Raw genomic sequence first — 17,968 nt, 5'->3', positions numbered from 1 at the left:
AATTAGGCCAAACAGACACAAATTCTGCACCTTCACATCAGTTTACATAATCGGCTCAATTCACCAAGCTACAACGCATGTGCTGTAATGGTCTTTATTTTCGGCCATGTGAGTTTTATTTTTAGCTCTCATTACTGGAAATAACTATTACATGGCACTAGGAACAGTCCTAAATAGTCATGCCACGTATCTACGACGATACAGAAAATGGATGTCAGTATTGTCCAACTTATTTACAGGAATAAAAATGTGCCATATGGAGAGTAGCCAGAGCCCCCCCCCCCAAATGGAGCACAATTATACTTACATCCTTCTCTACTCAATAACATGATCACTATGTTAAGGGGGTCGGAAAATTTAATCATGTCTTGGCCCATAAAACAAGCTATTAATAACATTCACATACACACAGCTAAGCAGTTCATTAGAAGTGAAGATAATTAGGATAAAGTTATAATTCTGATGGGGAACATGACTTCTGACTAATATTCCAACTGATGGATTCTCCAGGCGGTCCTAGAATCTACAACAGCTGATCACAGGGACTAATGAAGCTGCACTCTGCAACGCAGCATATGTCGGTCAGGATGTACACCTGCTTTTTGTTATGTAACATTAACATTGTGTGCACCCATTCAAAATACCAAAAAATAAAGAAATATTAGAAGAAAAAAAAGTTACACCAATCTTAAAGGAAATCTCTTGATGATATACACATCATTGCTTAATAAGCCAGTTTGTAATGAAAGTGGAATTCCAGCCTAAACCTAACTGGTCTTAAAAATGTCCCTTCCCCCTTCCTGCTACCTATGCTGACTAACCTGAGTAAAAAAGGAAAAAAAATGTACATGCAGTACTTACCTATTTGCAGCAAGCTCCGGTCCTGTAATACAGCACCCGTGGCAGCTGCAGGGGACAGGAGGGAGCATCCCCTGTAGTATGCAACAGGATCGCATGGTACCAAGGTACATGCAAATGCACTGCATACAGGGAAGGAAATATGTATTTGATCCCCTGCTGATTTGGAATGTTTGCCCACTCACAAAGAAATGATCAGTCTAAAAATCGAATGGTAGATATATTGTAACACTGAGAGACAGAATAGCAACAAAAATTCAAAAGAAATGCATGTCTAACAAATGATGCACTGATTTGCATGTTCATGAGGGAAATAAGTATTTGATCCCCTATCATTCAGCAGGATTTCTGGCTACCAGGTGTCTTCCATAAAGGTAACAAGCTGCGATTAGAAGCAGTCTCTTAAAGGGAGTACTGCTAATCTCATTTTGTTACCTGTATAAAAGACACCTGTCCACAGGAGCAATCAAACAATCAGATTCCAAGCTCCCCACCATGGCAAAGACCAAAGAACTGTCCAAGGATGTCAGGGACAAGATTGTAGACCTACACAAGGCTGGACTGGGCTACCAAACTATCGCAAAGCAGCTTGGTGAGAAGGTGACAACAGTTGGTGCAATCATTCAAAATCATCAGGGGATCAAATACTTATTTCCTTCACTGTATGCAATTTGCGTATGGGGGGGGTGTTAACTTTACAATGACACCCACTGCAGAATGCAAACAGCGCGCTCTGAACTCGGGGCAGGAAATTCGGACAGAATGCAGGTTTATGGAACCGTGTTCCAGTGTGAACTGACACTGAAAAAATAAAAGTCAACAGTTACAAATACTGTACCAGCTGACTTTTAACAGACACTCACTGGTCCAGGCGTCTAGCGCTGTCCTCACTGGTGTCAACCCTTCACTGGGCTTCAGATCACCGGCGGCGCCATCTTGGATGTGGGAGCCAGCTGTGACTTCCAGCTGGCTCCCCACTGCACATGCCCAAGATTGTGCTGTGCTTTCAGACTGGTCCCGCAGCCTACTGGGACATGTGATGTGTCTCAGGAGGCTGTATGTGGGCAGGGGGAGGGCCAAGCTGACGTATTTCTCAACTAGGCGGGAATTGCAGAAGTTCGAGGTATCTGTCAGGAAACTAAGAAAAAAAAAAACCTTCAAATTATTAAAGTAAGGCAAGGGGAGGGTGATAAACAGAACTTTCACTTTTAAGTCAAGTTCCGATTTCATAAGTCACAAACACTGTACAATCTTCTGAAAACAGAAGGCGTTTGCAGATCTAACTTCCATCACAGATCCAAAGAACAAGGTTTTTTTCCTTATTGTAACCTCCCTGGCGGTATTCCCGAGTGCAGCTTGTGGTAAAGTTTCAGCACCACAAGCGGTAACCCCGAGCTACACTTGGGCTTACCATGCAGCGTTGCTCTGCGATCTTCGATCACTTACCTTGTCCTGCGCTCCCGCGATGTCCCTCCTGCAGTGTGCCCGGAAATGTAATCTGGCGGATGCCAGCATCTGTCATCTGGGTTCCGTCCCCTGCGAGCATCGGGATGTACGGGGGACGGAACGGCGGATAATACTCTCTATACACCACCACAATGGATTTGAAATGAAATGAACAAGATGTGCTTTAACTGCAGACTGTCAGCTTTAATTTGAGGGTATTTACATCCAAATCAGGTGAACGGTGTAGGAATTACAACAGTTTGTATATGTGCTTCCCACTTGTTAAGGGACCAAAAGTAATGGGACAGAATAATAATCATAAATCAAACTTTCACTTTTTAATACTTGGTTGCAAATCCTTTGCAGCCAATTACAGCCTGAAGTCTGGAATGCATAGACATCACCAGACGCTGGGTTTCATCCCTGGTGATGCTCTGCCAGGCCTCTACTGCAACTGTCTTCAGTTCCTGCTTGTTCTTCGGGCATTTTCCCTTCAGTTTTGTCTTCAGCAAGTGAAATGCATCCTCAATCGGATTCAGGTCAGGTGATTGACTTGGCCATTGCATAACATTCCACTTCTTTCCCTTAAAAAGCTCTTTGGTTGCTTTTGCAGTATGCTTTGGGTCATTGTCCATCTGCACTGTAAAGCGGCGTCCAATGAGTTCTGAAGCATTTGGCTGAATATGAGCAGATAATATTGCACGAAACACTTCAGAATTCATCCTGCTGCTTTTGTCAGCAGTCACATCATCAATAAATACAAGAGAACCAGTTCCATTGGCAGCCATACATGCCCACGCCATGACACTACCACCACCATGCTTCACTGATGAGGTGGTATGCTTAGGATCATGAGCAGTTCCTTTCCTTCTCCATACTCTTCTCTTCCCATCACTCTGGTACAAGTTGATCTTGGTCTCATCTGTCCATAGGATGTTGTTCCAGAACTGTGAAGGCTTTTTTAGATGTCGTTTGGCAAACTCTAATCTGGCCTTCCTGTTTTTGAGGCTCACCAATGGTTTACATCTTGTGGTGAACCCTCTGTATTCACTCTGGTGAAGTCTTCTCTTGATTGTTGACTTTGACACACATACACCTACCTCCTGGAGAGTGTTCTCGATTTGGCCAACTGTTGTGAAGGGTGTTTTCTTCACCAGGGAAAGAATTCTTTGGTCATCCACCACAGTTGTTTTCCGTGGTCTTCCGGGTCCTTTGGTGTTGCTGAGCTCACTGGTGCGTTCCTTCTTTTTAAGAATGTTCCAAACAGTTGTTTTGGCCACGCCTAATGTTTTTGCTATCTCTCCGATGGGTTTGTTTTGTTTTTTTAGCCTAATGATGGCTTGCTTCACTGATAGTGACTGCTATTTGGAATCTGTTGCTGTCAACTCTCAAGATGAGATCCAAAGAGCTAACTTGAAATGAACTCTGGACCTTTTATCTGCTCATTGTAATTGGGATAATGAGGGAATAACACACACCTGGCCATGGAACAGCTGAGAAGCCAGCTGTCCCATTACTTTTGGTCTCTTAACAAGTGGGAGGCACATATGCAAACTGTTGTAATTCCTACACCGTTCACCTGATTTGGATGTAAATACCCTAAAATTAAAGCTGTCAGTCTGCAGTTAAAGCACATCTTGTTCGTTTCATTTCAAATCCATTGTGGTGGTGTATAGAGCCAAAAATGTTAGAATTGTGTCGATGTCCCAATATTTATGGACCTGACTGTATAAGGGGAAACTAAAGTAGCTTTTGGTAAATGTTTCACGTTTAAAACATGCTTCAGTGCTGTATGTAATGGTAGAAGAAGAAAATCCAGCACTATCTCTGCACTCGCCGACTGCTCTTGCAGCCAGAATATTTCCCATCTTTAGGGTTCTTGCTCAATACAGCTTGAAAAACCTCAGTACACCATTATTTGTATTGATCTAAAAGGCAGCCCATTGTTTACAATGTGCCTGTACACACAGGAGCATAAACAAGCGCTGCGTAAAAAGAAAAATATCTGTGTTCCTGGTCAGTATTTTGTGCCTGTTTGTGCATATGCATGCATAAATACACACAGCTAGGTACATATGAGCATAAATATTCATGGATTTTGGCTGTATTGTACACGTGAATTCGCATATGCACAAATTTGTGCATAAATACGCGTGAATACGCGCAAAACAAAAGTCTGAAATGACATCCAAAAATGCTGACGCTTAAACATCAGTACCTTGCCAGGAGGGGGGGGGGGGTTTGGAGTGAATCTCCTCAGTCATGTAGGTAGGTGTGTGTGTGTACAGCATAGCAGCAAACCAGATATCTAAAACACTGTAAACTATAAGACTTCTACATTCCAGCTGCTGAAGGGAAAATATGGAATCTTTATATTAAAAACTATTATAAAAAATGCAATTTGTATTCTGGACATAGGATATGCAAATATTCATATCTTACCTTTACTGTGGAAATATTCTTGATAATACCGAGCCCCATTATCTACATGCTCAATGCTATACTGTTTTAATCTCCCTTGGGTCTTCTGTATTTCCTTGGAGACTTCCAAGACCGATATGCTGGCATTGGTACAGTACATGGAAAAGGATGGCTCCAGAAAGCCTCCTTCACTTCCATTTGGGGAACCTGCTGATGCTCTAGAGAAGCTCACATTACGTTCAGACATTCCTCCTGTCTCGTTTCGAAAATGTGGACAACTGAGGAGGAGGTCATTGCTGTTGTTGTCACCCAGATCATGCTCTAGGTTCTCCTTAAAGTTCAGGTCTTCCGTGCTGGTGAACTTGGGGTCCATGTTGCCCAGACTAAAGGCTTTAGACACTGCTAGGGACACAGCTGATGCAGCAGAGGCCCCTGTTGTAGTGTTCCGTCTTTGGGCAACGTAGTTCCGGTTGGCTGCCACTTCATTAAGGTCAAACAGCATGCTCTGCACATCATAATGAGAAAAAGTCTTTGGACAAATCCAGTGCTTTGCGCATTCGTCTGGGTCCATGAATGACTTTCCAGGTTCATTTTCACTCTTGTTGCTTCTCAGCTTGCGAAATATAGAAGAGTCACTGGAATCCCCCTTGTTTCGCTTTTTTTGTTTATCCTTTACGGTACCATCATCTCTTTGAAACTGTCCATTGCGGAGGTCTGTTCTGGAGCTCCCTAATAGGTGTAGGTTAGAAGCTGTACTTGAGTCATCATGGAGATGGCCACTACTTCGGCTTGGTGATTCGCTGCCTTTGTCATGCTTTTCATTTCTGAAATCTTTAAGCATGTCATACAAGCTCTGTTCGGACACGCCTTGCACATTGATAGAAGAAGTGCTGCCATACTCTCTGAACAGTGGCATGCCATTGCTGAACTTTGACCCCCTGGGCTCCATAGAAATATCCACATCACACTCGCTGAGTGTTGTCTCGCTGTTGCTTCGGTTCCGAAGAGTAATAAACGTCCTGCCTGGTGATCGGGGCCACCCATCTTGGAACTCAACATCTTTTGACCTCTTTCTTGGCAACCTATAAAGAGCTCTAAATCTTGGAGAACCGCCATTACTTTGAAAATGTTGTCCATTCGGAAAATTCCTTTGCAGGTGGAAATCCTTTGACCCTTCCATTTCCCTTGACGGGCTAGGAGTCATTGTCTCTTTCTGGGAATCTTTTTTGGGAGGCCAGTCAGCGATCCTGGCTCGTACCCCCATTTTTGGCATGGCTGGGGTGATAGAGCTGAACCTGGATCCTTCTGCACCATGTTGCATGCCATTGCTGTTCTGCCCCCAGTAGCCTTGGGAATAATAGTCCGTTCCCCGACCAATATCATTTGCTTTCATTGATGTGCCCCCGGCCTCCACTCCATCATTTTGATAGGATCTGTAGCTTGTCATGCTCTAATACAGACATAAATATCTACATTGAGCAAAAATGTGTCACAGTTCTTTGTAATGCCAGGGTGCAGAACCATTATTGGGGCTTGGTATGGAAAATATTATGGGAAGTGGAATTCACAGAACAGCCACTTGTGCTCACATTCATGTCAGTGGAAAAGGCAGATCATTTCAGAGGTACCTGAAATAAACAAGAGGTTGTACAGCAATTAGCTTGGTTGTACAACAATAATAATCAAGAAGAAAATCATAAAGTACATCAGGAAAAATGAACAATGACTTTAGTGGTGATTTCTCTAGGAAGCTCCTGTGGAGCGATACTCCAAGCAGAATTTTTTTAATACCATCCAGTGAATTTCCTATAAAGTAAAATAAACTGATGTGTCTGAATTTTCAGAGAGATCCAAGAAACTGGCCTGTAACTGAACGCACCTGTACGCACAAAATAATTAAATGGCTGTTTTAAAGTGTATCTGGAACTTCATTAGAATAGAAGATTTACATATACTTCCAAGGGACAATAGGAAAAGGGGGTTTCAAAGCGGAGTTCCGCTCACCCTGTCAAAAAATAAAAGAGAGCAGCTACAAAAACTGTAGCTGCCGACTTAAAAAAACAGCCACTTTACCTGTCCCAGGTCCCGTGGTGTGTCTCCCGCAGTCCGTGTCACCAGCCGTCCTGTATTCCAGGAGGCCGGCATCTTCAGTGTGGGTAACTCGCTGTGACTGCTTGTGGCTTCACAGCCAGGTACCCACTGCGCATGTGCCAATAGCACTGTGCTTCATGAATGGTCCTGTAGTCTTCTGGGACCTGTCACGTGTCCCAAAAGACTACGCTCCCCAAAGGTCTGCAGTCTCTTGTCAACCCCTGTACTATGTCCGCAGTCTCTTGTCAACCCCTGTACTATGTCCGCAGTCTCTTGTCAACCCCTGTACTATGTCCGCAGTCTCTGGTCATCTCCTGTACTATGTGTCCGCAGTCTCTGGTCATCTCCTGTACTATATGTCCGCAGTCTCTGGTCATCTCCTGTACTATATGTCCGCAGTCTCTGGTCATCTCCTGTACTATATGTCCGCAGTCTCTGGTCATCTCCTGTACTATATGTCCGCAGTCTTTGGTCATCTCCTGTACTATATGTCCGCAGTCTCTGGTCATCTCCTGTACTATATGTCCGCAGTCTCTGGTCATCTCCTGTACTATATGTCCGCAGTCTCTGGTCATCTCCTGTACTATATGTCCGCAGTCTCTGGTCATCTCCTGTACTATATGTCCGCAGTCTCTGGTCATCTCCTGTACTATATGTCCGCAGTCTCTGGTCATCTCCTGTACTATATGTCCGCAGTCTCTGGTCATCTCCTGTACTGTGTCCGCAGTCTCTGGTCATCTCCTGTACTATATGTCCGCAGTCTCTTGTCAACCCCTGTACTATGTCTGCAGTCTCTGGTCATCTCCTGTAGTATATGTCCGCAGTCTCTTGTCAACCCATGTACTATGTCTGCAGTCTCTGGTCATCTCCTGTACTATATGTCTGCAGTCTCTAGTCACCTCCTGAGGGAGGACACCTTCTGCATTCCGATCGCCTAGGCGATCGGACCGGAAGTGGGAGCGGATACCTGTCAAATTCGGGTACCCGCTCTCCCCCCCGCCCACCAAAGGTGCCAATCCTTAATGGGGAGCGGGGGGGCAGTCCTTAAAGCAGAACTTCCCCTTTTGGGTTGGTCTCCGCTTTAATGTGCCAAACCAAAACCACCCAAAAATGTTAATGCTTACATTAAAATCAACAATAATTGTCTACTGACATTATAGGGGACTGTGTCACAGGTTAATTATGACAAGCCCCCCCCCCCCCCACCAATTTTGCAATTTGTAGCTGCAACTTTGGTACAGTTATACTTCTATCGTAGTCTGACGGAGCAGTTACACTTTAAAGAGCAATATCGCATTAAGCAAACAGACAGCTGCACGGAGAAGATATGTAACACAACAATAACCATGAAGCTTTTCTGCAAAACCATAAATTACGCAGAGACAGGGCTCGTTAATAAACCATGAATTAGACTGGAACGGGACTCTTTAATAAAACAAAACTGGTAGTGGAATGAAGCTCATGAATCATAAACGCTGATGGGATCGGTCTTTGAAAAATTTAAAATGATAATATGATGTGTCTCATTCATAAATCATAAATGGGATGAACAAATTCATGATCTATACATGGCAATGAAAGATTACCTTCTTCATAAAACACAATATTTGAATTTAGAGGGGCTAGCTTAGCAGGTTTTATCAAACTTACAGAAACCCAGTCATGACTTGGTCCATACAAGAGTCTGAATATTCAGTCTTAAATGTTGATTTTCAGAACAGATGACAGAACCCCATAGCTTTTCATATTCCTTTTAACTAAGGGCTCTGGTAGGAAATAGGATTATGTTATAAATGAAAAACTAAGGAATAAAACTTCTACGTTGCTTAATAAGCATTATGTTTGATGAAATAACAATCAGAGACACATTCCCACAACAGCCAAGGTCACATTTAATAGTCCACCCAACCTGATAGTTTAGTTATCAATAGATACAAGTGGGAAAATGCATTCAAGTAACTTCTTCTACATCTCTGGGAATTGGGGGCTGCATTTCCCATAGGAGAGACAGGCTTTCCTCCCTTCTGCCACTGAGAGCTACTGCTGCATTTGTGATAATATGAAATAAAGAAATCCTTCAACAATGAAAACAATGAACCTTGTGTTGAGTATTCCACTCCAAATGAATTAGAGTTTTTTTTTCTAATTTACAGATCTGCAAAGTTTACAATGTAGAAAATGGAACATAGGAAACAAGCAACATGCAGAGAATAATGCACAAGTGAGCGCACACAAGAACTTTATTAAGATAACAATGTGTAGCCTAAGGCAACAAGAACAATGGAACCATATGACACGGACAGGAGCCTCGGAGATGCTGCCAGCAATTTTAATTCTCCAATGTGTACGCATTTGCCAAGAGGAAAGTTACTGAAAATACCCACAGGGCAGGAACGATTGTCTATGGGTCCTGCATGCAACCACTGGCTCACCACTTTACAGGGAAACCATCGACTGGGTAAGTAAGAAAACCTGTCTCTATCCCTAGTTTTTCCCCAATCGCTGCTCTTCCCTTCCATACATAACATTTTTTTGGCTTTCTATAAACAGAGCTGCTTGATGCTGATGTCTGGAGGAAATTGAATTGTGCACAAGCATCTGACCACCCCCAGCTTTGCAAAGGTAGGCTACAGTTAGATCCATATACCAGGTGACACTTGAAAAATTTGAATATTGTGCAAAAGTGCATTTATTTCAGTAATGCAACTTAAAAGGTGAAACTAATATATGAGATAGACTTATAACATGCAAAGCAAGATAGTTCAAGCCGTGATTTGTCATAATTGAGAGGATTATGGCTTACAGTTGCATTACTGAAATAAATGAACTTTCGCACGATATTCTAATTTTTTCAAATTGGAAGAAGGGTTTAGGAATTACAGCTCTTAAGAGTAGCCATCTCCCCCTTTTCAAGGGACCAAAAGTAACTGGACAGTTGAATATAATCATAAATAAAATGTTCATTTGTAATATTTTGTTGAGAATCCTTTACTGGCAATGACTGCCTGAAGTCTGGAACCCATGGACATTACCAAAGACTGGGTTTCCTCCTTTCTGATGCTTTGCCAGGCTCTAACTGTAGCTGCCTTCAGTTGTTCTTTGTGGGTCTTTCTGCCTTTAGTTTTGCCTTCAGAAAGTGAAATGCATGCTCAATTGGGTTGAGATCAGGCAATTGACTCGGCCATTACAGAATATTCCACTTCTTTTCCTTCAAAAGCCAGCAAAACCACCACTGCCAAGCGTGGCACCAAAGAAATTTAAGGGGGTAGTAAAGGCTAAATCTAACTATTCTGAAAATCAGTCCCTTCCCCCTACTCCTACCTATGCTCATACCCTGTATTATTAAATAAAAAAAAAAAAGACCAATATACTTACCTTTTTTTAATCCAGTCTGGTCATGTGATTCAGCAGCTCCTGCTCCCCTGTGCCATGAGCTCACTCAGACTCCCATGACACAGCTATTGTCTGCAGTCCCTCCAGCAGCAACTGCTCACAGGGGACATGGAGCTGCTGGATCACATCACTGGATCACATTAAAGTGAAGCTCTGGGCAAAATGTAAAAAAATAAAAGACAGCAGCTACAAAAACTGTAGCTACTGACTTAAAAAAAAAACCCAAAAAACAGACACTCCCCATGCATGCAGGGCACGTTCTCAACAAATGTTCTTTTTTAATAGAACGCAAACGTGTGGCCGCTCGGCGTCTAGGCCAGGCGCCAGGAAGGCCACACATTTGCGTTCGGCCGGCATGAAGAGGTTAACCCAGCACTTGTATAAAAGACATTGGGGGGGGTTACTAAAAATCCAGTGCAGCTCTGCACAGAAACCAATCAGCTTCCAGATTTTATTGTCAAAGCTTAATTGAACGAGCTGAAGTTAGAAGCTGATTGGCTCCCATGCACAGCTGCACCAGATTCTGAGTGCTCCGGCTTCAGAAAATCGCTGCCCCCCACTGATTGATAGGTTATACTTAAGGGCTACTCACCAGTGTCATCAGGCAGCAAGGAGATGATTTGGCTGTCGCTTTCTATATTCAAGCCAGACAGGTAAGCAGCAATGATTGAGCCAAATAGTTCTCGTCTAAAAAAGAAAATATAGTTTTGTTAGCTAAAAGACAAATCACCCTTTCTATTGTTGTGATAAACACATGACAGGAGTATTTAAGATGGACATACACTGTTAGTTTTCTCTGAAGTGGTCAGAACGAAAAAAATAAAAGATGCCTCCGTCCACACAAATGAGTTATTTGAATGGCTGCAGCCGCTGATCAGGGAATGTTTTCCAACATGTCCCTTCAACAGAGGTTGATAAAACGCCAGCTTCTATTGAGGTGAGGTGGCTACACACAGATCGCAAATTTGGTCCCTGGAAAAACAGCAGTGTATGGCCAGCTTTAGGTGGACCTGGCAAATTAAAAACACCCAACTCTTTAGTTTATCTTCCAGTTTTGGAGGTTTGCGATTCCAGCTGACCTGTCACTATTATTACAAATGCGCTCAACCTGTTAAGTTTTAATTTATTTTACACCGGACAAGTGTACAATTCTGTGAATTAACATGGGGCACCTATAAAAGGTTATCTGGCCACCATTTGTTTTTAATTTGCCATTTTGTCTGTCATGTTCCTCCAACTGGAATTTTCATTTCACTAGATGCTCTCATTTAAAGTATATGTAAACGCTCACCCTGTAAAACAACCCACTCAGCTCTCCTGCCTAGTGTGGTCAGTTTTTAATAGAAAGCAGAGGGACTGGCGGGAACACCAGGGATTTCACAAAAAAGAAGTAATACATAGAGAACAGGATACTTTTATATACAAGTACATGGTACAGTAGTCACCAGGAATATGAAATGTTGAGTTTACATATTTTTTAAATGAGATCTGTACCTTTTAAAACACAGCTGTTTCAAACTAAGGCTAGGTTCACACCCAAGCAGTTTGCTTTTGATCCATTTCTGCAGTCCGTTTACATTTTTACACATGCGTTTTGATGCCGTGTGTTTTTTAAAATGCATATATAAAAGTGCAGCGCTAAAAAATTATTAAGACAAATATAATTAATTTAGGAAAACACCCCTAGATGGGAATATGTATGTAGACCATAAAACGTCAATTCATAAAATTAAATTATTATATTATAAAAAGTTCAAAATATCTCAGAGGAAAACGCACCGTGGCTAAACATGCGTTTGTCATATAATTCTCAAAACATTAAGCAAAACACAGTTCATCAGAGTGATCTCCAGATGACGCTATTATTCCTAGTATACTTGAAATATTCAGGTGGGTGTGCAGGTAAATGGATAAAATGCGCACTCACCAGATGCGCATATAAATAGCGCGTTGTATAGTAAAGAGGTGGTCTGTCGGGTACCCCTCCTCAGGGTGGATCTGGGTACAGCCTGGGGGTAGTTGGCCATTCTTTTGGTTACAGGAAAGACGGTCAGCCGGAACTCCCCTGTATACTCCAAACCTTAGATGTACAACCCACATCCAAAATTCTTTATCTTGCTGAAAACACACTCTTTTAAGCAGTATGTACACTGTGTGACCACATGGGGAAGACAAATGAACTGGTCATGTCTGACCCTAGAGCAGAGTACACTGAAGAGCTATTGTGCTGAGACAGCTCAGCTGCAGAATCCTAATTAATAGATGCATATGTTTCTTCAACTGTACCTTTTTAAAAATGCTTTAAAAAACAAAACGCGGCAAAAACACACTGCATATTTTTCTGCAGGATTTCCATTGAAGTCTATAGAACCAAAAATGCCACTTTTTGCGCTTACAAAAGTCCCTGACCCTTTCTAAAAAACGCACCAGGTAAAAACGCACCAGGTGAAAACGCGAAGATGTGAATCTGTCTCATAGGAAATCATGTTTAATGGACTGTAGTCCAAAGCTGCAGAAAAGTCTTAGGTGTGAACCTGGGGTGAAGACGTCAAGCAATTTCAGAACTATAATCTATTGCCTCTACTTTCCAGGTGCTTTGAGAACTATCAACAGACTCAAGCAAGTGGAAAAAAAAAATCAGTTGAGTTTCAGCCTTTGTGCTGTTTGCAGTGATTAACAATACAGTGGTGTATATCAGGCATTTGCTTTGATTCAAGGCCTTCAGAGGCAGGAGCCATAACTGATCATTTTATTTCCTTTCCCAGCATTCATACAATCACAAGGAGAAATAGATTACACATTTCCAGGATTTACAGCCATCCTAAGCAAGACTCCAGGCACAAAAACCTTTATTGAAATAAATTCCACTACAGTCACAAAGGATGAACCAACTGCCATTGCAAACCCAGATGGTTTCCTTGTAATGGTGACATCATCACTATGCTGTACATAGCCTATGAAGAGAGCAGATCCTATAGGAGAAGCCCAGCAGGCCCCACCCACTACAGGCTACTTGCAGTAAACTATAGAAGGGGGTGGAGACAAGACCAGTCATCTTGCACAAGGAGAGAGTGCAGCAGTGACCGGTCTAGGTTCACACCTATGCGTTTCCGTTGTGTTTTGCAGAAATGCACAGTAGTCCATTTAACATGATTTCCTGTGGGACATGTTCACATCTCCACGTTTTCACCCGGTGTGTTTTATGGTAAGGGTCAGGGACTTCATTTAAAACACAAAATGCTGTGTTTTTGGTTCTATAGACTTCAATGGAGACGCTGCAGAAAAGCATGTATTGCGACCTTGATGCGTTTTGCATTTTAATTTGCCCAGCAACAAGTTAGAAAAAAGCGTCAAACGCATGTGCAAAAACGCAAAACGCACTGCAGAAACGGATCAAACACAAACTGCATAGGTGTGAACCTAGCCTTATTACAGGAAGGAAAAGTGTTGTACTGAATTGCTGCACAGATCTGGAAGAAACAACACAAAGCACACCTAGATTCAATAGGAATACACAGGATTCTAGTACTTAGACAATATTTGCTTTACTTGGAGTTCAGCTAGTTTCACAATTAGACCCAAAATGATTAGAAAAAAAATTATGCACTATGGAACCCATTTATATATATAAAAAAAAACAAGATCAATGAACACTTCTTTTCTACAGATCGCATAAATACAGTCCCATCCCCAGCAGAGCTGCACCGATCGCTGTAGTCGCATCACAGAGCTGGACTACATTTTGCTTGTACGTTCTATATCACGGGTGTCAAACTGGTGGCCCTCCAGCTGTTCCCAAACTACAAGTCCCATGAGGCATTGCAAGATTGACAGTTACAAGCATGATTCCCAAAGGCAGGGGCATGATGGGACTTATAGTTTTGCAACAGCTGGAGGGCCGCCAGTTTGACACCCCTAGAATAGTGTTTCTCAACCTTTTTTTCAGTCAAGGCACCCTTTAAAATTATAGACAGTCCTGAGGCACCCCATTCTAAAACGTGAAAAACTGTTCTAATTATTTATACAACGCAGCATCATCCACACCTGTAGGACACCCAACATTAGAGGTGATTTATTCTTCCAAAGCAAATACACTTTTGCGCACTGGTACTGACTAGTATTCCAATGTTTCTCTTCTCCCTCAGTTTTTCTCCATCACTGAGCTAACGTGACCCCAGCACTGATGGAGAGCGACAGGGAGGGTCAAAGTAGGATACTGTGCAAGCAACCAACATCCTCCTTATCAACTGATGTCACTGGTTGTCAGGAAGCCAGCGGCTCGAAGTTTGTAATGGTGCACAATGAAAACCTTTGACTTTGTGTAACTAAAAGGCAGGCTTGTTCCACCCACTGGCTTGTATACAAGTGTTGGGAAATTTTTTAGACATTTTGCCAAGGCACCCCTGAAGAAACCTCAAGGCACCCCTGAAGAAACCTCAAGGCACCCTGGTTAAGAAAGGCTGCTATAGAATGTCTTGAGTGCAGACTTTTCCTGGGTAAATGTCAGCAGTAAGTTATGGGAAGGAACGACTTCAATGCAATACTACAATGTCCTCCAGCATTTGAAGTGTGGGAACAGCTACGCAGCGTAATGTTGTCTAATGTTACAGTGTTAATCTTTCCTATTAACACTATTACATGTGTTCCAGATAAGCGACCAAACATTCTGAAGGCTAGTCCTCTAATTCACAGCCACTCGCACGTCCAACTACTAAAACTGCTAAGAGGATCCTGTGTTGGATGTCACGAGCGTTAGATGCTAATTAACCTAATTAGACGGAGGAGAGGCGTACAGGGCCAGTGAGTGGTTGACGACATGTACGCTGGCACTCTGCCCTTGGGAAGCATGAATGGTAAGCACAGTGGGCACAAAGTTTTCCTAATATCAATGAGATGTCACTATCAGGCGAGAATTGTCTCAATCTGGACATTAAAGTGGAAGTCCGGCCTAAACCCATCTAATCCCACCTCTGCCCCCCACTTCTAACTTCTATACTAACCAGCCTGTAGAAAAAAAAGATATACTTAATTATTCCAAGGGCACTCTGGTCCAGGTCATGTGATCTCCCCAGCGACCAGCTTCAGGGGAGAGGAGGGAGCACCAACAATGGCTGCAATGCCCTGGTGAGACTAGACTTTCTATGGGTCATCCATTGTCTGCTGTCCCTCCTCTACACATATAATGCCTGTGGACCTTGGACCCTTTGCTTCTTGGGTAACTTTTACAATACAGCATTGTTGCCCAAATGCCAGGGGCATGAGAGGTGACTGATGTATCATTTCTCTAGGTCAAAGGAACAAAGTCACAAGATATTCTGCTGAGAGCAAGATAAAAACTTGTTTATGGAATGAAACGTATTTATGACATCTAGTAACCTCACATTAGGAGATAAAAACCTGTTGAAGGACATCCAGGTTAGAAATCCTTAAGTCTGGGGAAGAGGAAAACAGATTTTGGGGTAGATAAGAAGCAAAAGTGTGACTTTTCAGATAACGAATATGTTGGTTGAACTTGACTTTGTTATCCTTGCAGAACCTTTCTGCTACCTCCTTCTGTGGTGGGTGTGGTGCCGTCCACTATTGGACAGCTTCCAGAAAATGGGTTTATAAGGTGGAGGTCCAGGCGAGACCAGTAGAAGCCCCCCTTAGTGGCCAGAGGACGCTCTGACGCTGGGATTTTTGCCAAGGCTATATGGGCTTATCAACTGGTTGTGCCTATGGCTTCTCCGTGACCCCCTGAGTAGTTTGGTTCCGATGGGATTTGTGCCAGGGCAGGTGTTCATTTGGTAGTTGGTCCTTCACATGAGTAGAATATGTAATGGTTTAAATGGTACCTGCATGACTACATGTTGATTGTATACATGTATAGGACTTGTTTTTAGTTATTGCACCCAGTATTTTTTATTACAACACTGAAGCACACATGCACATGAACACATGCACATAATACACTATGTGGGTTCAGAACATAAATTTGTGCTCATCCAGGTGCTTTACGCAAACCCAGCACACAACCGCGAACAGCTGGCTCTTCCAATTCATCTCAATGGGAGGCTATACATGGCTGCAGTGGGTCCCATTGGAGGCATTACATGGGCAGTACTGTACAGCCCCTGTATGGCCATGTGCAAGAAGTCAAATACATTTTATTCTAAAGAAATTGAGACACCCAGTGTAAACCTGAACCAAGACATTATTATTATTAGTATAATACAGGTTTTTGTAGCACCAACGGTTTACGCAGCACGTCACAATATAAAGGGGGACAGTAGAATTACAATACAATTCAATACAGAAGGAATACGAAGGCCCTGCTCATGAAGCTAACAATCTAACTTAAAGGATAAATTCACCTTTGGGAACATGTTACATGTTTCACCTGTTTTTAGGGTGGAACATGTAACATATTCCCAATGCTGCAGCCTCTCCCCCATACCCATTCTCATCGTGACAGCAGGCCGGGGATCTTCTCGCCGCACTCGCTGTCACAATTTGAAAAGAATGCGGCCCTGCCCAGTGCTCTGCCCACACAGCCGTGTCATTCATTCGCAGAGTTCTGTGAATGAATGAACTACAAGTACCAACAGCCTTTGCAGTTGACAGCTTGTAGTTCTTAATGAACTACCAGGGTGCTAGTGAGCGCTCTAGTAGTTCATTGAGTCTTCCTGTCATTGTGGAACTGCCTGTCTATATGAGGTATGAGCAGACAATCTGCAGGTGCAGATTGCACCCACGTTCTGCTGATTGCGAGTGCAATGCTTTAGGCTAGGTTTACACTGTAAGGGGTGGTAGCCGATGAAGGAATATACGTTTTTCCCACCTTCGCAACCACCTACAGCCAAAACATGCTGCTCTAAAGAAACACAATAGGCTGCCATTTTGTCTTAGAGGTACCCCCACATATTCAAACTTGTAGTGCATTAGCGGGTGCAGGAACCGTAGGGAAATTGCATAGTGCAAAAGCGCCATGCAATTTCCCTGTGACTGTGTTTTGAAAATGGTGCAGGAAATGTAGGCAAATGAATGGGCTGCTGTGCCCATGAAAATGCTGGCCACAAACCCTCTACAGTGTGAACCGAGCGTTACAGGCTCCTAAAAATAAATAAAAGCACTTTTTTTTTTCATCTGCAAAAAATGAAATCTGCTTTTTTTTTTTTTTTATTTTAGAAAGGTCGAGTAACTCATTTAAGGTTCACAACATGTGGCTGGCACTAGGACTGTACAAATAAAGTTTAACCCCTGGTTCACATATATGTGGCCGTGTTTTGCGTGGGCATGAGTGCCCATTCATTTGAATGGACTCCCGTCGCATCTAATGCATTTCTATGGCACCGTCTTAATTGGTGAGATCTGTAGTAGGGTGATTTCAAAAATAGTTTCTTCACTACTTTTTTCCGACTTCATTGAGACTTGCATTGATTTCTGTTAAATGAAGTTGCAAGCCACAGCGAAATCGGAGGTACAAAATCGAGCTGATCTATGGCATTGAAATCGCACAACTTCAAGTGAAGAAGCGCCATTTCAAGGTCGCATACAGTGTGAGCCAGGGTTAATGCAGGCCATAGACGGGGAAAAAAACAGCCGATTTTTCGGCTGAAAAAAAAAAATCGGCCAATTTTCAGATCGTTAGTGCGGTAATCGGTCGGACGTTTTTCGTGATTTTGACTCTTTTTTTTGTCGGTCATGTTGGGAAAAAAATTGGCCAATTTTGTCGTTCGGCCGATGTTCGCGGCAATGATGGACAAATCAGCCGATCTTT

General features: G+C 42.8%; 1 protein-coding gene across 3 annotated transcripts in view; it reads right to left on the bottom strand.

The window, feature by feature from the left end:
- SIPA1L3 (signal induced proliferation associated 1 like 3) overlaps nucleotides 1-10,901 on the bottom strand; it is a 109,551-nt gene extending 98,650 nt beyond the window's left edge. For all 3 annotated transcript variants that reach the window (XM_089659433.1, XM_089659434.1, XM_089659435.1), the window contains exons 1-2: nucleotides 10,802-10,901; nucleotides 4,747-6,353 (exon numbers count right to left, since the gene is read on the bottom strand). In XM_089659433.1, the coding sequence (XP_089515559.1) occupies nucleotides 4,747-6,172 (1,426 nt within the window). In that variant the 5' untranslated portion in view covers nucleotides 6,173-6,353; nucleotides 10,802-10,901. The remainder of the gene's footprint in view (nucleotides 1-4,746; nucleotides 6,354-10,801) is intronic.
- Between the last annotated feature and the right edge of the window lie 7,067 nt (nucleotides 10,902-17,968).

This window comes from Staurois parvus, unplaced genomic scaffold, assembly GCF_062004578.1.
Source record: "Staurois parvus isolate SC_StPar_1 unplaced genomic scaffold, SC_StPar_1.0 ptg001157l, whole genome shotgun sequence".
NCBI classification, from domain to species: Eukaryota; Metazoa; Chordata; class Amphibia; order Anura; family Ranidae; genus Staurois; species Staurois parvus.
This window is presented reverse-complemented; position numbering and strand designations above follow the sequence as displayed.